The sequence below is a fragment of the Nicotiana tabacum genome, chromosome 6 (genome assembly GCF_000715075.1).
Source record: "Nicotiana tabacum cultivar K326 chromosome 6, ASM71507v2, whole genome shotgun sequence".
Taxonomy (NCBI): Eukaryota; Viridiplantae; Streptophyta; class Magnoliopsida; order Solanales; family Solanaceae; genus Nicotiana; species Nicotiana tabacum.
Genome location: NC_134085.1, coordinates 183,687,073 through 183,703,539, shown reverse-complemented (window position 1 = coordinate 183,703,539; position 16,467 = coordinate 183,687,073). Strand labels below are relative to the sequence as shown.

Genomic DNA, 16,467 nt, shown 5'->3' with positions numbered 1-16,467 from the left:
TGATAATGGTGCTCCCGCCACTTTCAAATTCGGCCTCAGACCACGAAAATATTATAGTAATATTTAAGATTAGAATTTAAAGGGTAATTTTATTAAGTGTCAAGAGTAATTTAATTTCGTATCTATTAAACATATAAAAAGGAGGAAATATATTACTCGAATTGATAACTAGTGAAGGAAAGATAGAAAAAGAGAAAAAAAAAAGACCACCATAAATTCAAGAAAGGAAATAAAAGAAGAAAAAAGGAATTAAAGACAAGATCATGGAGGCCTTACAGTAGGCAATTTGAAAATTTCGGCATATCTTAGCTGTATATGTACAAATCAAATAAATAATAAATATAAATAATATTTGCGTGTTTTATGTGGATGTAGACGCCGGAGCTCTAGTCCCCTTGCTTACCTCTTCCGATCTGAAATCTTTCCCAAATCTTCCTTATTTCTCTCTTCTTAGAGTTTCTCTCTGTGTTGACTTCTCTTTTCGCTCTAACTTTTCCTTTTTTTTTTGAGCTTTTCTCGCTTCCATATTTTGTTTTTTTTTGATATCTGATTTGTTTTCACTCCACAGTTTAGTTTCCAAAGTTTTTTTTTTCGCTTGTGATTTAGAATATCAGGTTATTTATATTTGGAGAAGAAGGTTACCAGTTAAGGTTTCTGGTAGTGAGTTGACCAGCGAATTCTTTCCTATTTTATGCTCAACTGAGATAAAACTGCCGGTCCTGAGGCTCGGGATCGGAGAATATGGGTTCAGAGAGCAGTCAACAATCTGAAAACAATGAGCAACACGACTCGAGACCCTTATATCTCCAGAAGTTTCGGCTCTATGAGACTAGCTCGGTATATGTTTGACGATTTGATTTACTTCCTCGATTTTTTTTTCTCTTTATGTTATTAAACTGGAAAATTCTGCTATATGTTTATTTTCCAGTTGTAGATTGCAAGAGTTTTTTTTTCCTTTAGATCATGTATTAGTAACTTTTAGTATTTCAAAGATGTCATTTAACTTCGTTATTTGGTTATTTAGCTTGTTGGCCGAGCAAGTTTTCTGCTTTTTTAGTTCTCCTAATTTTTACCTACATGCTTATCGACTTGGTTTACGATTTGTTTAATTATGATTTCGATTCAATATTTTTTTTGTGTGTGTCAGTTTAGAACAATATCTCCAAAGCAAATGTTTACATTCAAAAGCAAAGCATATGAATATATTTTGTGTGATGCATCTCTATAAAGATACAACCTTTAGACCATATGAAAAAAAAGTTATAATTTTGTTGCTTGTGGATGGTCTTTTGGATCTTACATGGCTAATATTGCAGGTTCTTGGTCTCAAAATGGAAATTTTCACGTTTGTATTTAACTCCAAATTGCTTGTCTATTTTCCAAAGGGAAATTCATTTTTCATGTAGAAGGGGAAATGATATGGTTTATCACATTGTTAAGGGAAGTGACTCGCGTGAGGTTGTTTCCCATAGTGCTAAATGAATAAGACTCCTCATTTTAGTAAAGAAAGTAACTAGTACAATGTGGCGTCTTTCTTTATTTCTCTCAAGTTCAAACAACAGAGAACTTGATAACTTAACAATCTCAACATGTCAATGAGTTTATGAAACAATTAAAGGGGGGAAGTCAGACTCCAATGCTATATTGTATTTCTATCAAGCTACAGATGATATGATGTACATCAAGCTCTTCCCTTTTAGCTAAAGGATAAGCATATTTTGTCTCGTGTTGATTGTTTCTTGTTAGTACAGGCTTGTTAAGCATATTTTGTCTCGTTGGTGTCAGGTGTTAGACCATTTTGGATCAGAACTTGTTAAGTTACTTGAATAGAATGCTGCTTAAAATGTTCAATATTTCATTTCATCCCAAAATGTTTGGCCTATCGTTTTTCTATTTGACCACCATTTTGTTGGTAATAAGTGGAATGTGTAAAACAGAATAGAATACTTATTTAAACTCATCTTAGGTCGACTTTGATAACTAAAGAGATGCTTGTTGCACTTCTTATTCCATCATGCAAAAATATAGCTTGATTTAGTTTATTCAAAAAAGTAAAGCCAAATAGGGAATTTTTTGTCTTTCCTACGTGGTGTGTACTTGAGATTTTGTAGATTTTGCCAATAACCAATTTAGTCAGCTATCTCTCTTCCAAGTAAGCATTTTCAAGTAAAATTGTTCTCTGTCCTCACTTCAAGTCACACGTGTTGTAGCCTTATTCCATTTTTATTTTGTACATTCACTCTCCGAGATTTCAGGACTAAATGTCAAAAAAATCTTTTACTTAAATTATTCCCCCAGTTGCATAGAATCTCTCTCTATATATACACACACACACATATACATATATATATATGCGCATGTGTGTGTGTCAATAAGTTGGTTCTCTTTCTTTCATGCTGACCTTATTAACTATGTGGGATTGGAGCATATATCTGTGCATAGTCACATATCCTTAGTTATTCCTTTTTTTCCTTCTGCTGATTGTACTGGATACTGAATATGGATGAAGATTATGAAGTTAATTTGCTTTTATATAATTGTCACAACGGTTAACTTACTTTTACATGTCGCAGAACTTCTATATGGTTGGGAGGGATAAAACTAGGACTTTTTGGAAAGTTTTGAAGATTGACAGGTTAGAGCCGTCGGAGCTAATCATGTATGAAGATTCTGCCACATACTCAGAACTTGAATGCATTGACCTCCTCAAAAGAATACATGAAGGGAACAAGTCAACTGGAGGGCTTAAATTTGTTTCGACCTGCTACGGAATTGTTGGTATGTTATACCACTAAAGTTTCATTCTCTTTCTGAATGGATTTTTTTATTTGTAATGCAACTCTTTGTTTTTGGTGGATTTTAGGTTTTGTAAAGTTTTTGGGACCTTATTACATGGTGCTTATTACAAAAAGAAGGAAAGTCGGAATGATATGCGGTCATGCGGTTTATGCCATTACGAAGAGCGAGATGTTTCCAATCCCCAATTCAACTGTGCTATCCAATATGGATTCTAAGAATGAGAACAGGTCTTTTGTCAATTCTGCATGTAAATGTAAAATGTCCATAGTACTTTTGAGAAGGCATTATAATGGAAATAACATTACTTCTAGTTTCTTTGTATCTTTATGAGATATTATCCTAGATGTGGTTGTTTCATTTTTATTTTGTTTTCTTTTATTTGGACTGCTCTGAGATTTGTAATCTTTAAACTTGTCTCACGTTTGAGGTAATCTCTATACTATCTTGCCAATAGCCCCTGCAGTGTTTTAGCTGCGTGGACAGTATAAACTATAGTGAGAACATTATAGATGAACATTTTGTAGCTATACTGTTGTAGAGCCCATTGCCAGTTTATTTCCTGCAAATTTACAGGGCAAACTACAGTGGTGTTCTGATGTTAATTTTACATGTTGAGTGAGACAAGGTACCATCAGGATTTCAGTGGCACAAATGCTTGCCTTTTTTGTTCATAGTTTCTTTCATCAGCATTTCCTCATTCTTTATATTTTTCCTTTTTCGGCACTGCATCTGCTTTATTAACTCACTTTTGCTTTTTGGTTCTTTCTCTTTCTCCTTTTATTCTGGGAATAGATACAAGAAGCTCCTGCGCACGGTGGATCTCACAAAGGACTTCTTTTTCAGCTACTCCTATCATATTATGCTTAGTCTTCAAAAGAATCTGAGCAATTGTGAGACTGGACTCACCCTTTACGACACAATGTTCGTATGGAATGAGTTCTTAACCCGAGGAATTCGCTATCAGCTCAAAAATACTCTTTGGACTGTCGCTTTAGTATATGGATTCTTTAAACAGGTATTTTTTTACTTGAAATTGTTTCAGAGGTTTATATGAAACCGAAGGGAAATCTGAATTTTGACCTCAATGTAGTGGGGAAGATGCTCCTTTTAGATATGATACCAACTTATTTGTTGTACTAGGTGATGGTATATTCAGATTGAAAGGAACCTGTGATTCATTCTCAGACTTTAGTATTGTGATGTTTCATGATTGCTTTACCCATTAAATGACTTGGATATTTTAGCCATTGCTAGGATACAACTTTAAACATGTTATCATGTAGCTGATGCTTTTTGTAGGTGACGCTTTCTATTTCTAATCGGGATTTTGTGTTGACCCTAATTGCTAGACGTTCTCGTCATTATGCCGGTACCAGGTTCGTCTAATTGACTTTAATACTATATCCTTTTTTATCTGATGCTGACTTATCTCATCGGATTCTGGTAGATCTATTACTCCAGCAATAGTGTGCCATTTGAGTAATTTTGGCATTTACCTATGACTAAGTTGAATTTAAAGATGAAGAAAATTCAAAAGAGTGTTCTCAGTTACTTTCATGTAAATGATCTTTGTCTGATCAGATACATGTGAAGTATAAGTAAATTTAAATTCAGTATTTCAGTTAGTGATCATGGTTCATCTCCTAGTTGTTGAGTTATTTTCCTTTTATGTTATGCAGATATTTAAAAAGAGGTGTAAATGAGAAGGGTCGCGTAGCAAATGATGTGGAAACGGAACAGATTGTGCTTGAAGATATGCGTGATGGTTTCCCTGTACAAATAAGTGCTGTTGTGCAGAACCGGGGTTCAATACCTCTTTTCTGGTCGCAAGAAACTTCACGTTTGAATATTAAGCCTGACATCATACGTATGAGAAAAGATGCATATTTTATTATGAAGTATGCAATATTCTCAATTTTCATGATTGTTTCTTTTTATAGTCTCCAGGAAGGATTTGAAGTTTGAAGCCACCAAACGTCACTTTGAGAATCTTGTAAAGAGATACGGAAATCCAATTATAATATTGAATTTGATTAAGGTAAACTTTATCAGGGAATCTGAATCCAATTTATGTTGCCTTTTCATTTTCAGTAGTCTAACCTTCTCTGCTCATCTTTCCCCTGTATTTGTTGTTAATGTTGACGCTAAACAGACTCGTGAGAAGAGGCCAAGAGAAACAATTCTTCGTGCAGCATTTGCTAATGCTATTGAGTTTATAAATAAAGATCTTTCTGAGGAGAACCACTTGAGATTTCTTCACTGGGACCTGAATAAACACTCTAGGAGGTCTGCTTGCTGCTTCCGAAATTGTTGTACTTGTTATTTTTTCTTTTTCTTGTATGTTGGTCCGATGGGTTGCTGATGACATGACACCTCTTTTCCAGCAAAGCTACAAATGTCTTGACACTCCTGGGCAAGGTGGCAGCTACTGCGTTGGATTTAACAGGCTTTCTGCACTGTCAACTTATCCCTGCCTCAAAGTCTGGGAAATTGCTTAAATTCTCATCCACTGGGTAAGTTTGGTAATCCAAATCCTCCCAGCGAGATTTGATTATCTCAGTTCACGAGAGTTGATAGTTCTCAAATTAGCTTTATTAATTAGGAGAGTGCTTCCAACACTTAGCTTGGGCTAAAGAGCTCAGTTGTTCTTGTGGGTTTTGTCGGCATTTTCTCCTTTGATATGTGTTGTTGTAACTTGAGGCTTAGGCAATTTGAACCTCAGGCAGGTCCACATAGTAACCTTTTGTGTCTGGTTGAACTTTCATTTGCCTAAACAATTGAAATAACCTATGTGAGATAACCACTGTCAGAGAGGGAGAGAGAGAGATGGATGTACGAAAGAGAGAGATGGATGTATGCTAAAGCTAAATTTGGTACTAACCTGATTTCTATGTGTAGGCTTCAATATTCTTGAAAGTGCTGTCCAAGATTTCTGCCTAGCAATTCTATGTCCTATATGGGTTTTCTCTCAGCGATGACAGCGTCTGAACCCTTTTTTTCACATTGATTTTGTTTATTGCTCTGTAGCAATACTGGTGATCAAGCTGGAAAAGACCTTTGTGAAGTGGGAGCTGAATCGAACTCCTCTAGTGGTGATCTGTGTGGAGATTACTATGTCAAGCTTTCAACACTACAAAGAGGGGTATTACGAACTAATTGCATAGACTGTTTGGATCGCACAAATGTTGCCCAATATGCCTATGGGCTGGTTGCCCTGGGCCATCAGCTGCATGCCTTGGGCTTTATAGATGTGGAGAACATTGATTTGGATTCAGCTTTAGCAGATAATCTAATGAAACTCTATGAAGCAATGGGCGACACACTTGCATTACAATACGGAGGGTCTGCTGCACATAACAAGGTAATTCTGCCTTGTTTGTTCACTCAAAATTCTGCAATTTATTTCTCTATTATGCTGATGGATACAGGATATTCTAGTAATAAGTTGGTAGTGAGCAAGGATCTTTAAGTAACTTCCAAGTCTGAGATGATCTGCAGATACCATATCTTTCAATTACAAGATCTAAGTAGGAGGCATCTGTTGACTGCTGATCATGTTTTAAATTGAAATCTATGATTAGTTTGCCAGTGAAATAAATTCTTTCCTTTTCTGGATATCTAAAGTTGGAAATTCAATATGATGAAATTTTATCTACGGATGTCTTGTTCAAATTGGCTAATTACATTCGACCAGTAAATGCACACGCTGATAAGTTCTAACGAGTCTAGTGGTTCTGTATGCTATACTGATGGATTTGATCAAACAGATATTTTCAGAAAGGCGAGGCCAATGGAAAGCAGCAACTCAGTCTCAGGAGCTCTTTAGGACACTTCAGCGCTATTACAGTAATGCCTACATGGACGCTGAGAAACAAGATGCCATTAATGTGTACGTGAATTAGTTTCTTTACAGTATGTTTCTTGTATCTGTTCTTTCGACAGATGAAGGCAAATTAAAATAAATACATGTGGTCCCAATTCCAGGTTCTTGGGACATTTCCGACCGCAAGAAGGTAAGCCAGCTCTATGGGAATTGGATTCAGACCAGCACTATAATGTTGGTGGGCATGGATCGAGTTTAGCCATGGAGAATTCTAGGTAACCGGATCTTTAATTTATCATTCCCTTGTCTCTTCCTCAGTGTCAATACTTCTATTAGTACAAAGTTTTTGAATATTAAGTATTTTGTTATTGAAGTGTTAAAATTCATCAAGTGAATTACTATCAAGTTGAAGTCTTAAGACAGTTGAGTTGTGAAGTTGCAAAAGTGAGTCCCAAGTGACCCTGCGGTTTATGACTTTATATATATGTGATACATTCTAGGGAAGTGAGCTTGCCCAAGCGACCAGCCTTTTACTAGCTAAAGGCTAAAACTCTGTACCATACTACAACCATCATCTATCACCCACTTCGTCCATGCAAAATTCATGGTTTACCTTAAGCTTGCTTTTTTTTTTTGCCCTTTTTATCTGAGATGAATATTAAAGTTAATTGGTGATGTACTGGAGAATTCACTTACAAAAAACTGATTAGGGGTTTTCAACTTCTGGTCAAAAGTCAAAACCCAAAAGAGAAAAATACTTTAATTAAGCCAGACGAGTTCAAAAACCCCCAAAGCTATTTCTGAAGCCGTTTCTTCATGTGCAGGTCGTTTATTAAAAGGTCGCTATCAGAAGGAAATTTGATCTGTGGAAGCAGCTCTCCTGTCAAGGAGACTGAAACGGAGCAGACTGATGACTCTGACCAACCTTTGCCTGAGAGTGCAAAAGGTGGTAGTAAGGGTCTTTCGGAGTCCACCCCAGAAATCTCAACTTGTGAAACTGATATTTCATTTACAAGGTAGCTTAGTTTAAATTTCTTTGCTGCATAGATTTGTTTATTGCAGCAGAATACATCAGTTGATTCAAAAGTCCTTCGATTGAATGGATGCTAAGTGCTGACCATTGTGAGAGTTGTATCTAAATGTGGTTCCACTCCCATTGACAAAACCACTGCAACTTTTGAATGTTATATGTATCTTTTCAATGAAGACTGTAATGATTGTGTTTTTAAGAAATAAATTTAGCAGGTTAGTGGCTATTATATTTATAGCCAAAATAGACGTACTAATCAATTCCTCTCTCTTAAGGAGCTTCTTATTGTCTAGTATCGCATTTTATGTTTTTTAAGAAATAAAGTTAATAGCAGGTAGGTTGCTACACTATTCATGGACAAATGTGTGCTAACCAAATGTTATCACTCTTAAGATTCTTGTTGGCTCTTTCCAATTTCTCTGTTGCTTCCTCTCTTTGTTGACGTCGAGTGGCAATGCGTTTTGAAAGGGTTGTGTATCTCGTTCTTGCCTTATTTCTTGTTTTCTCATAGTAGATTGGTGCTTATCTCACTTTTAATAGGTACACACCCTCAATGTCTGGTAGACAGCTTTTCCTGGATATGCAGTTAGAGCAGTGTCTCGGCAATGAAAGTGTTAGATTGCGTGAACGTGTTGATTCAGTTGATTTTTCAAATTTCCTAGATATTGAGTGGCTCTCTTCATCCGGAAATTCATGTGAAGAAGAAACATACGAGAGGTATCTTCTTTCCTATTGATTAAAGCTTTGATAGAATTGAATCCGCATACTTGGTTTAAACCATTGCTTTCAAAGAAGTCCTGGTGGGATCACTAGAGTCAGGAGGTTGAAAACGTATCATATCAACCAATGCTTGCTTCATTGGTTCTCACACCAATATTACCACAACACTTTGCCAGAACCAAAACGTTAGATTTATGCAGCTTATTGCATTGAAATAGCCCACACTAAAATAAATTTAAGGAGACATTATAGAGACTAGCTAGGGGTTCAGGCTTGACTTTCGGATTATCTCACTAAGTTAGTGACTTAATGACGCAAAAACGAAGTAGGAAGTTGATGGTTGTGTTGAGACTTCTTGCACTTCTATATATAATATAATTGTTCAGATCTGCTTCAAAAAATTGACCTTTGACACTCGGTGGAGTGTGACTTTTTGAATACTCTTTTGCTCAGGCTTATTATTACCTAGTACAGGCAAAAGGGAAAATCTTAAACGAACTATTTATTGAAGGAAAGAAAGAAACGACTCTGTGAATGCCTGTCTTCACAGGACAATTAGAAAAGGAAAGAGTATTTAATTCCTTTACAGACTTCTTTCCACTATGAGGAAAGAAAATAAACGACTCTTCGAATCATCGAATGTCTGTCTTTGCAGGACGATTAGAAAAGGAAGGAGTATTTAATTCTTTTACTGCCTGCTTTCCACATTTCTGATCAAATAAATTGCTCTTATGAACGACCAAGTCAAAACTAGATTAATGGCTAATGCTTCCTTGGCCGTGTTTTCAGACTTTGGTCTTTAAATTTGACACTTAGCTCCATTCGTGCAGATCTGCTATCATAAGCTCACCATCTGGTGTCGTCTCGTCAGATGGTGTAACAGTTGGATCTAAAGCTGAAATAAGCTTTTCAGCAAGTGAGTCAAGCTTGAAGGTCAGTCCACACAAAACTCCGCTTATGTAGTAATATTTTTTTTTTTTGTGGGGAGAGGGGGGGGGGGAGTGCACGAAATTGGGTCTTGCTTTTAGCTGGAAGCCTTGGTTAGAATATGAAGAATCTTAAATATACCTTCTTATTTTGTGCCTCTTGTTATTAGCTTCTCTCTACATCTCTAATAATAATACTGACGCGCATGAGTAATCCCTTTTGCTTCTTCAATCTTGGTATTTTAGCGGCAGGAGCAAACTAGTGGAGATCTCAATTTTGATGCCGAAGGAAGTAGTAAAAGTATTAATGAATTTTCTGAGATGTTTGTGCATTGGGTTAACAATGGAGATATGCTTTTTCCTTGAGGTCATTTCCGGTCTCGTTGAAGCTGTATTCTTTCAGACAATTACATTCAATCAAACCATCCGAAGGATGTGGATTACTTACCGAATAAATGACAGGTGATGTTGATTAGGTAAGAGCGGAACAATGAATTTTGTTAGAGAAAATATGCCTAAACAAAGCCATTGAGATTGTAAATTGAAGCACTTTAGAAAATGATATAGAAAGTACAGAGTAAATAGAAGCAGATGATTCTTTCAGTTGTTTTTTGTTCCTTCATTTTCTAACTGTTTTTGTAGGTTTCAGTTCTGTAAATATCTCTTACAAATTTATAAGTTGGAGCTCCAGTATTCTTTTCTGTATAAAAGCTGATCTTTACCATGTAGCATGGTTTAAAATTTGAATTCTTGCATGTAGCTGAGGAGAAATTTAGATATACTTATATACTATGAGGTTGTGATCGCAACAGTGATCAATGTAGCTAGTATTAGGGAAAGCATCACCTGGAAATTCTTATGGTTTCCGGGATATTCCCAAAATGCCTCTGGCTTAAGCAGAGGACTGCTTTGAGTGGTTGCCTCATTGCAGCACCTAATACATTGATTTGGCAGAGGAATTACTGTGTGTTCTTAACCATTGTTATTAGTTATTTAACCATTTTGCAGCTATGTTGACAGAAAGACGTTGCTTTTCAGGCTTTGATGGCAGAAATTATAGTGGTTTGGTTTATCCCACCTTTATACTGCTCCTAGCCTAAAAGCATGTGTTCTTTTATGAAGAATATCTTTAGTTATCTACCCTGCAATTTGCTAGAAGGGCTGGCCATTGATAGGCATTTATCTATTCTTCAGAAATGAAGTACGGTAGCAATAGAATGAGATTAAGTACTATAGTGGGTCCATCATCCTTGTTCCCTGAGTGTGAAGGTGTAGTTTCTTAGTATTAATCTTTTCTGGTGCTCCCTGAGTGTGAAGGTGTAGTTTCTTAGCATTGATCTTTTCTGGTGCTGTTCGATCCGCCTTAATAGTTCTGTTCGTACTTCTTAGTGATTCCTCCCTTGCCCCCTCCCCGTTCTTCTTCTTCTTCCTTTCTCTCTCTGTGTGTTACATAGTACAATATTTTTGTAAGCAAGAACATTCGTTTTTGCGGCTTGTAGTTGAAAAAACGATTAATTCCTTTCAATACCACATTCAGGAGGGAATGACAAATAGACAGAATATGGAGTTATATGAGAGGCTAGAGTCAAAACTGAGCTGGCATATGAGGATAGCGTTTCATCGAGGTTTCTAATCTATTTTCGTGTGATTCATGTTGTAGTAAATATTGTGAGAGTGGAGTACAACAAAGACTTTGATGCATAGTCCTAATTCATTAGGTAAAGAAAATCACTAAGATTTCATTTTCACTGTTGAGTATATTCCAGTACTCATTATTGAGAAAGCTCACTCTTTGCCTTCTAAGACTTGATTCTGCACGATTTTTTTGAGTCCCATCTTTTGAGTTCTGTGACATCTTCAAACTGACACATGTATATAATACAGTGTGATACATGGTGTACAAATATAAATAGCTAATCTTTGTCCAAACTATTATTCGATGTATTAGTTGTTGTAAACAAATATAAACATGATTACCTTAATAAGTGTGTACAGGGGGAGATATTACAGTGATAAAAGAGAGAAGGTGGGTGAAGCACTATTACGCTCTTTTATTTCTGTCACATTACTTAATGTCTTATTACATCACTTATTGGTGGAGCAAGTAAACAATGTAACATAGATGTTTTTTAAATCTTTAAATAGGAAAGAGAAAAGATATATTGCACGTGGAGACATGGTTTGCAGTGATTTAGAAGAGCTTTTGGCCAAAAACACCCCTAATCTAGAGCTAGGGTGTACAAACCGAACCGGAAAATTGCATCAAACTGATTAAAAACCCTGATTAGGTTGGGTATTGAGTTAAAAATTCAAACCAAACCGACATATAAATATATAATTTTTATATGTACTTTTGAGACTTTTCTTTTAAAAAAATCTCTATAAATATTTACGATTCTCTTATGGGATGTAATATTTAGTTAAATATAAAGTGCTCTAGTTTTACTAATTTTAAATAATAGGTTGTATGATCATTTTCTTATGTTAAGATCTATTAAATTCTTACATCTTTTTTAATTTGAAGTCGTATTTTCATAATTTAAAATTAAATAGAACATATCATTATATATAAGTATCATATTGATTTTTATGTTTAATTATTAAATTCAATTAACCTTGAAAGTGTACATCAACGAAAATTTATTGCCAGACGATTAATAAAATAACTATCACATGTTACTAAAAAAATTCTCTCATAAGAAGATATTAATATATCATATGTTTGTCAATTTTTACTAAACATATAAAGAATTTAACAAAGTAAGATTGAAATAATATTCATATAAATAAAACCCCCCAAAAAAACCTAAAAATTCGGACAAAACCGAACTAATCCAAATCGATATAATTGATTTGATTCGATTTTGATAAAAAACGAACCAATTTGGTCTATGTACACCCCTATCTACAGCCCAAACTTAAGTTACATCCTTAAATTTTCGAGAGAACTTCATTTATAGCTCATCGGGCAAAATAAATAGCATCCGGTAGCCCAAAATTTCAATATGCATTTTATAGCCCAAAAATAATTCTAGTGGCTAGCCACCGAACTATATATCTGCACCACATGCCTTCAAAGCTCTTCATCAATGGCCCTAGGTTTGTCCCTAGCCTACAACTCCAATGGGAAACCCTTTTCTCCAACAAATTCCAGCTCCAATTTGTCAGCTTACAAAAAGCAACAATCAAATCTTTTCTTTCCTTTGAGAAAAGTAGCTTCCTTTTCACAACTCCAATTCTTACTTTCTCAATTTTCAATTAATCATAATGTAGATTTTCCTCTCTTTTCTTGTAGAAATGTAGGCGGCAGAATCGGGCCCTATTTATCGTTAGTGGGTTGGATTCCGACAAAAGTAATATTCAAGGTATCCCATAATCTCCAGCATAACAAGTTCATAGTAACAACTATACACAAACAAACACAGGTTCACTGGAGAAATATATTTCCGGCCCAAAATGGTTTAGCCGGAAAACTTCACGGTCGTTGGAAAAGCTATATACTGCCGAAATTCAAATTAGTAAGCAAACCATCTTTCAGATCTAGATTTTTATAATATCAAAATCCCCAAAATAGTAACTAAAACGAGAAGAAAGAGTCGCCAGATTTAATGGAGGGTCGCCGGTGTTTGAGTTTCCGTCCAGATCTAAAGCCAACGAGATCGAGCACAATGGGTTAGACTGACTGGGTTTTGATTTCAATTTCACGATAAAGTTCGGTTCTTCCATCCAAGTAAAGCGTCCCTTTTTATGTTTTTACAAATGTGCAAGTCGTTAGGTTTCTACTTGGGTTCAATCTGATGGCTTTCCTTCTCTCCTTCTTCCTATTTATTTACCTTTTTATGTTTTTGAATCCACTAATAGAAAATCATTCTCAATTGTGTTATTTTGTCCAATGTAGAGATAGACCATGTATTATATTTTTAGACTATATTAGATTGGAGAGCAATTTTTTTTTTGAATATTGAAAAGAAAATATGTCACTATACAAAATACATACAAATTTGTCACTATACAAAATTCATACAAAATCTGTCACTATACAAATACAAAAAATATACAAATAGACTATCACTATACAAAAAATATACAAAATAGACTGTCACTATACAAAAAATATATAAAATAAATGTAACTATACAAAATAGATGAAACTATACAAAATATATACAAAAAAGACTGTCATTATACAAAAATACATGATACACTCCAAATATACAGTGTGCACACATTACACATACAAAATTGTATATAATTTATATACACTATGTTTACATATTAGAAAATACACATTATATATAATTTTGATACATTGTTCAGACAGATTATACATTCACGACACAAAATACATTTGGGGTACACAAATATATACACTTTAGATACACAAACACACTCGAGATAGGCTCAATATACACCAAGGATACACTGTCGTACTAGGATACAATATTTATACATTGCAAAATAAATATTTATATAATGCGCCAGGCAGCGGTCGAACTTACGACCTTCAGCTTAGGAAACATGCGCTCTATCCACTAAGCTACAGGTGCTTATGTTATCATATTCATTCCTTTCGGCTACTATATGCAATACTTTTGGGCCGAATGGCCATTTTTTGTAAGTAGAACAAAACATGGGCTATTAAAATTTTGAGAGGGTATAGAGGATAGTTTTCCCTAAATTTTCCTTCAAGTATTCGAAACAGAGTACTTTCATCATTCCATTAGGATATGTTAAAAACTAATAGCTCCCACAAAATGTTCAAGTCATGTGACTCCCACAAAAGTGCTCCAACCCCAAAACAAAAACAAAAAAACGACACGATTGTTTCCTAAAATAAAAGACCAGGACACAATGAGCACAATCTGCTCTTGTTTTCCTTGACGAACTCAAAAGAAGCCACAACTTTTAAACCCCATAAGCTAAATTGAAAATGCTCACTAATGAAGATGGAGAAACTGAAGCTGGGAACACTACTAGTTGTATATTATACTTTTTTCTGCTTTATTTTGAAACGAACTGGCTCTCTATAATTTGTGATGCTTTGTGGCTATTGTTCTTCTCCCTCGGTTTAAAATATAATGGCAGCAAACTCTCTAGTCTTAATTGGCACATTGATTTTTATTATCATCGTCAAACGGAAAACTTTTTGACTCCATCATTATTATAATAATGTATTATATAAGAAAAATAGGAGTTATATTTTGTGGCTTATTTGTGCCTTAATTTAAACAATAAAACAAAACTTTTACTAAAAAAGTCATATTCATTCTAACTAAGTCGTTAATGTCACAAAATTAAATAGGTACACTTCAAGAATTATTTATGTCATTTATATTTAATTTATACACTCGTTAGATTGCTTTTGAAAGAACTCATCAAAGTATAAATATATGAAAGGCTCATTGGAATTTGAAAGGCTCATTGGAATTTGAAAGGCTTAACCCAAGTTCAATTTATTTTCCGGGGGCTATGAAGGGAAGGGAAACTACCGGCTACCTCTATTTATAAGTAGTTCATTACAAAAATTGGTCAATTCATAAAATATTACTAATATTAGCCAAATATTAATAATATTAGCCAGTTAACTATTTGTAGCAAAAAAATATTAGATTTTTGTTTTTTCTTGAGTGAGTATTATTAAAATAAATTGGGTACATCTTAAGAAGCTTGAATCTTAATTTTGGGATAGTTTGGTAAAATTTTGAGGTGGTTTGAATTGAAAATTCAAAATAAAAACTGAACATGAAAAAAAATGATATGGTGTATCACAATGTGTATCACGTATGTATCATATTTATATCAATTGTGTATCATATGTATATCCATATATACATGTGCATGAGATATATGCGTGATACGTGTACATGTGTCGCACAATGATTTTTTGAACTCGATTTAATTACGAATTTTAACACAAAACCAGTCCAAATCATCTCCAGTCTTCCTCAAATTTTATATATTGACTTATTTATATGTTTTCAGTGAATTTCAACTATACCCATTGAAAAAGTTCCTTTTTTTGTTTAGATTTTTGGAATATTGTATATTTTTTTTGTATTTCATCATCTTATTTGCTACTATGGAATTTTCTTTTCGTCTTGCATCTAATGTTGCTAGTAACGCTTAAAAATATAGAAGGTGGTTTTTGCATGCGATTCTTTGAGAGAAAGAACTTTATTATTTGGTTTTTAAATTTTTATATGTGCTTGGCTAGTTTTGGTAAATCTATAACTAATGGCTACAAGTTAGTAAGTTGAGACTTATTTGGGATATTTGTGTAAATTTCTCAAAGAATAAGGAATTTTTTACACTGTGTAGTTGCCCACCCGAAAAATTAAGTGCCAATATTCAATATGTGTATAATTAGTATATAACATATGTATATTGACTACCAAATGTAAATTTAATCGGGTGACCAAATGTGTAGTTTCCTTAAAGTGATGGTATTTCAAAATTCAAAGTGCAAGCCCAAAATTAGAACTTGTTCCTCTCAAAAAACGCGAGAAATTAAGAAATAGCCATTTTTTTGAATCGGTAATTGAGAATTAGTCGCGATTTCAAAACTAATTAAAACATAGACACTTTTTCAAGCGAAAATAATATTTGAACAAAAATACTCAAAATAATATTTGAACAAAAATACTCCCAATTTAGTAAATGCTGAAGAAGGCCTCTTCTTCATATTTTTTGGTTATTTCGAACTCGAGTATTATACGGGAGTGTAAACTTTTACACAGTATATTATGTTGGAGTTGGAATATGAAATGATGAGAGTTCTAGTTTTTCATTTTTTCGCTTTTTCTAAATTCCATGATACTATACGTGAATTTTATTTGTTAGAAGTTCCAATTCCAACCTTTTTTGCGAACCCAACATATTTCTTAAACTTCTGCCATTTACTCCAATTTTTTCCTTGAATTCTAATATTTTTTTGCTTGAACTCCAATATCTTTTTTTATCAAATTCAATATATTTTCATGAACTTCGACATTAACGCTCGCGTTTTATGCATGAACTCCGATATTTTTTTCATTAAATCCAGCAGTAGCTCCAATATTTTTTTAATGAATACTATTATTTTTTTCCTGAACTCCAACAATAGCTCCAACATTTTTCATGAAATCCATCGTCAACTTTCAACATTTTTACATGTACTTCGTCATTTTTCA

At 34.2% G+C, this 16,467-nt stretch overlaps 1 protein-coding gene across 1 annotated transcript; it reads left to right on the top strand.

Moving 5' to 3' along the window:
* Positions 1–163: 163 nt before the first annotated feature.
* Positions 164–10,022, top strand: LOC107819653 (phosphoinositide phosphatase SAC2). The gene is made up of 16 exons (XM_016645786.2): positions 164–837; positions 2,574–2,778; positions 2,864–3,026; positions 3,592–3,814; positions 4,099–4,175; positions 4,479–4,666; positions 4,740–4,837; positions 4,952–5,085; positions 5,184–5,312; positions 5,827–6,160; positions 6,567–6,688; positions 6,784–6,897; positions 7,447–7,638; positions 8,193–8,369; positions 9,203–9,305; positions 9,545–10,022. The coding sequence occupies exons 1-16, from the start codon at positions 742–744 to the stop codon at positions 9,662–9,664; spliced, it is 2,475 nt and encodes an 824-aa protein (XP_016501272.1). The 5' UTR covers positions 164–741; the 3' UTR covers positions 9,665–10,022.
* Positions 10,023–16,467: the final 6,445 nt, after the last annotated feature.

Bases quoted from the DNA above. Each gene is read 5' to 3' on its own strand.
- LOC107819653 (XM_016645786.2), top strand. From the start codon at position 742: ATGGGTTCAGAGAGCAGTCAACAATCTGAAAACAATGAGCAACACGAC. The intron at 7,639-8,192 runs GTAGCTTAGTTT...CACTTTTAATAG, and splicing joins ACTGATATTTCATTTACAAG to GTACACACCCTCAATGTCTG. The intron at 8,370-9,202 runs GTATCTTCTTTC...CCATTCGTGCAG, and splicing joins GAAGAAGAAACATACGAGAG to ATCTGCTATCATAAGCTCAC.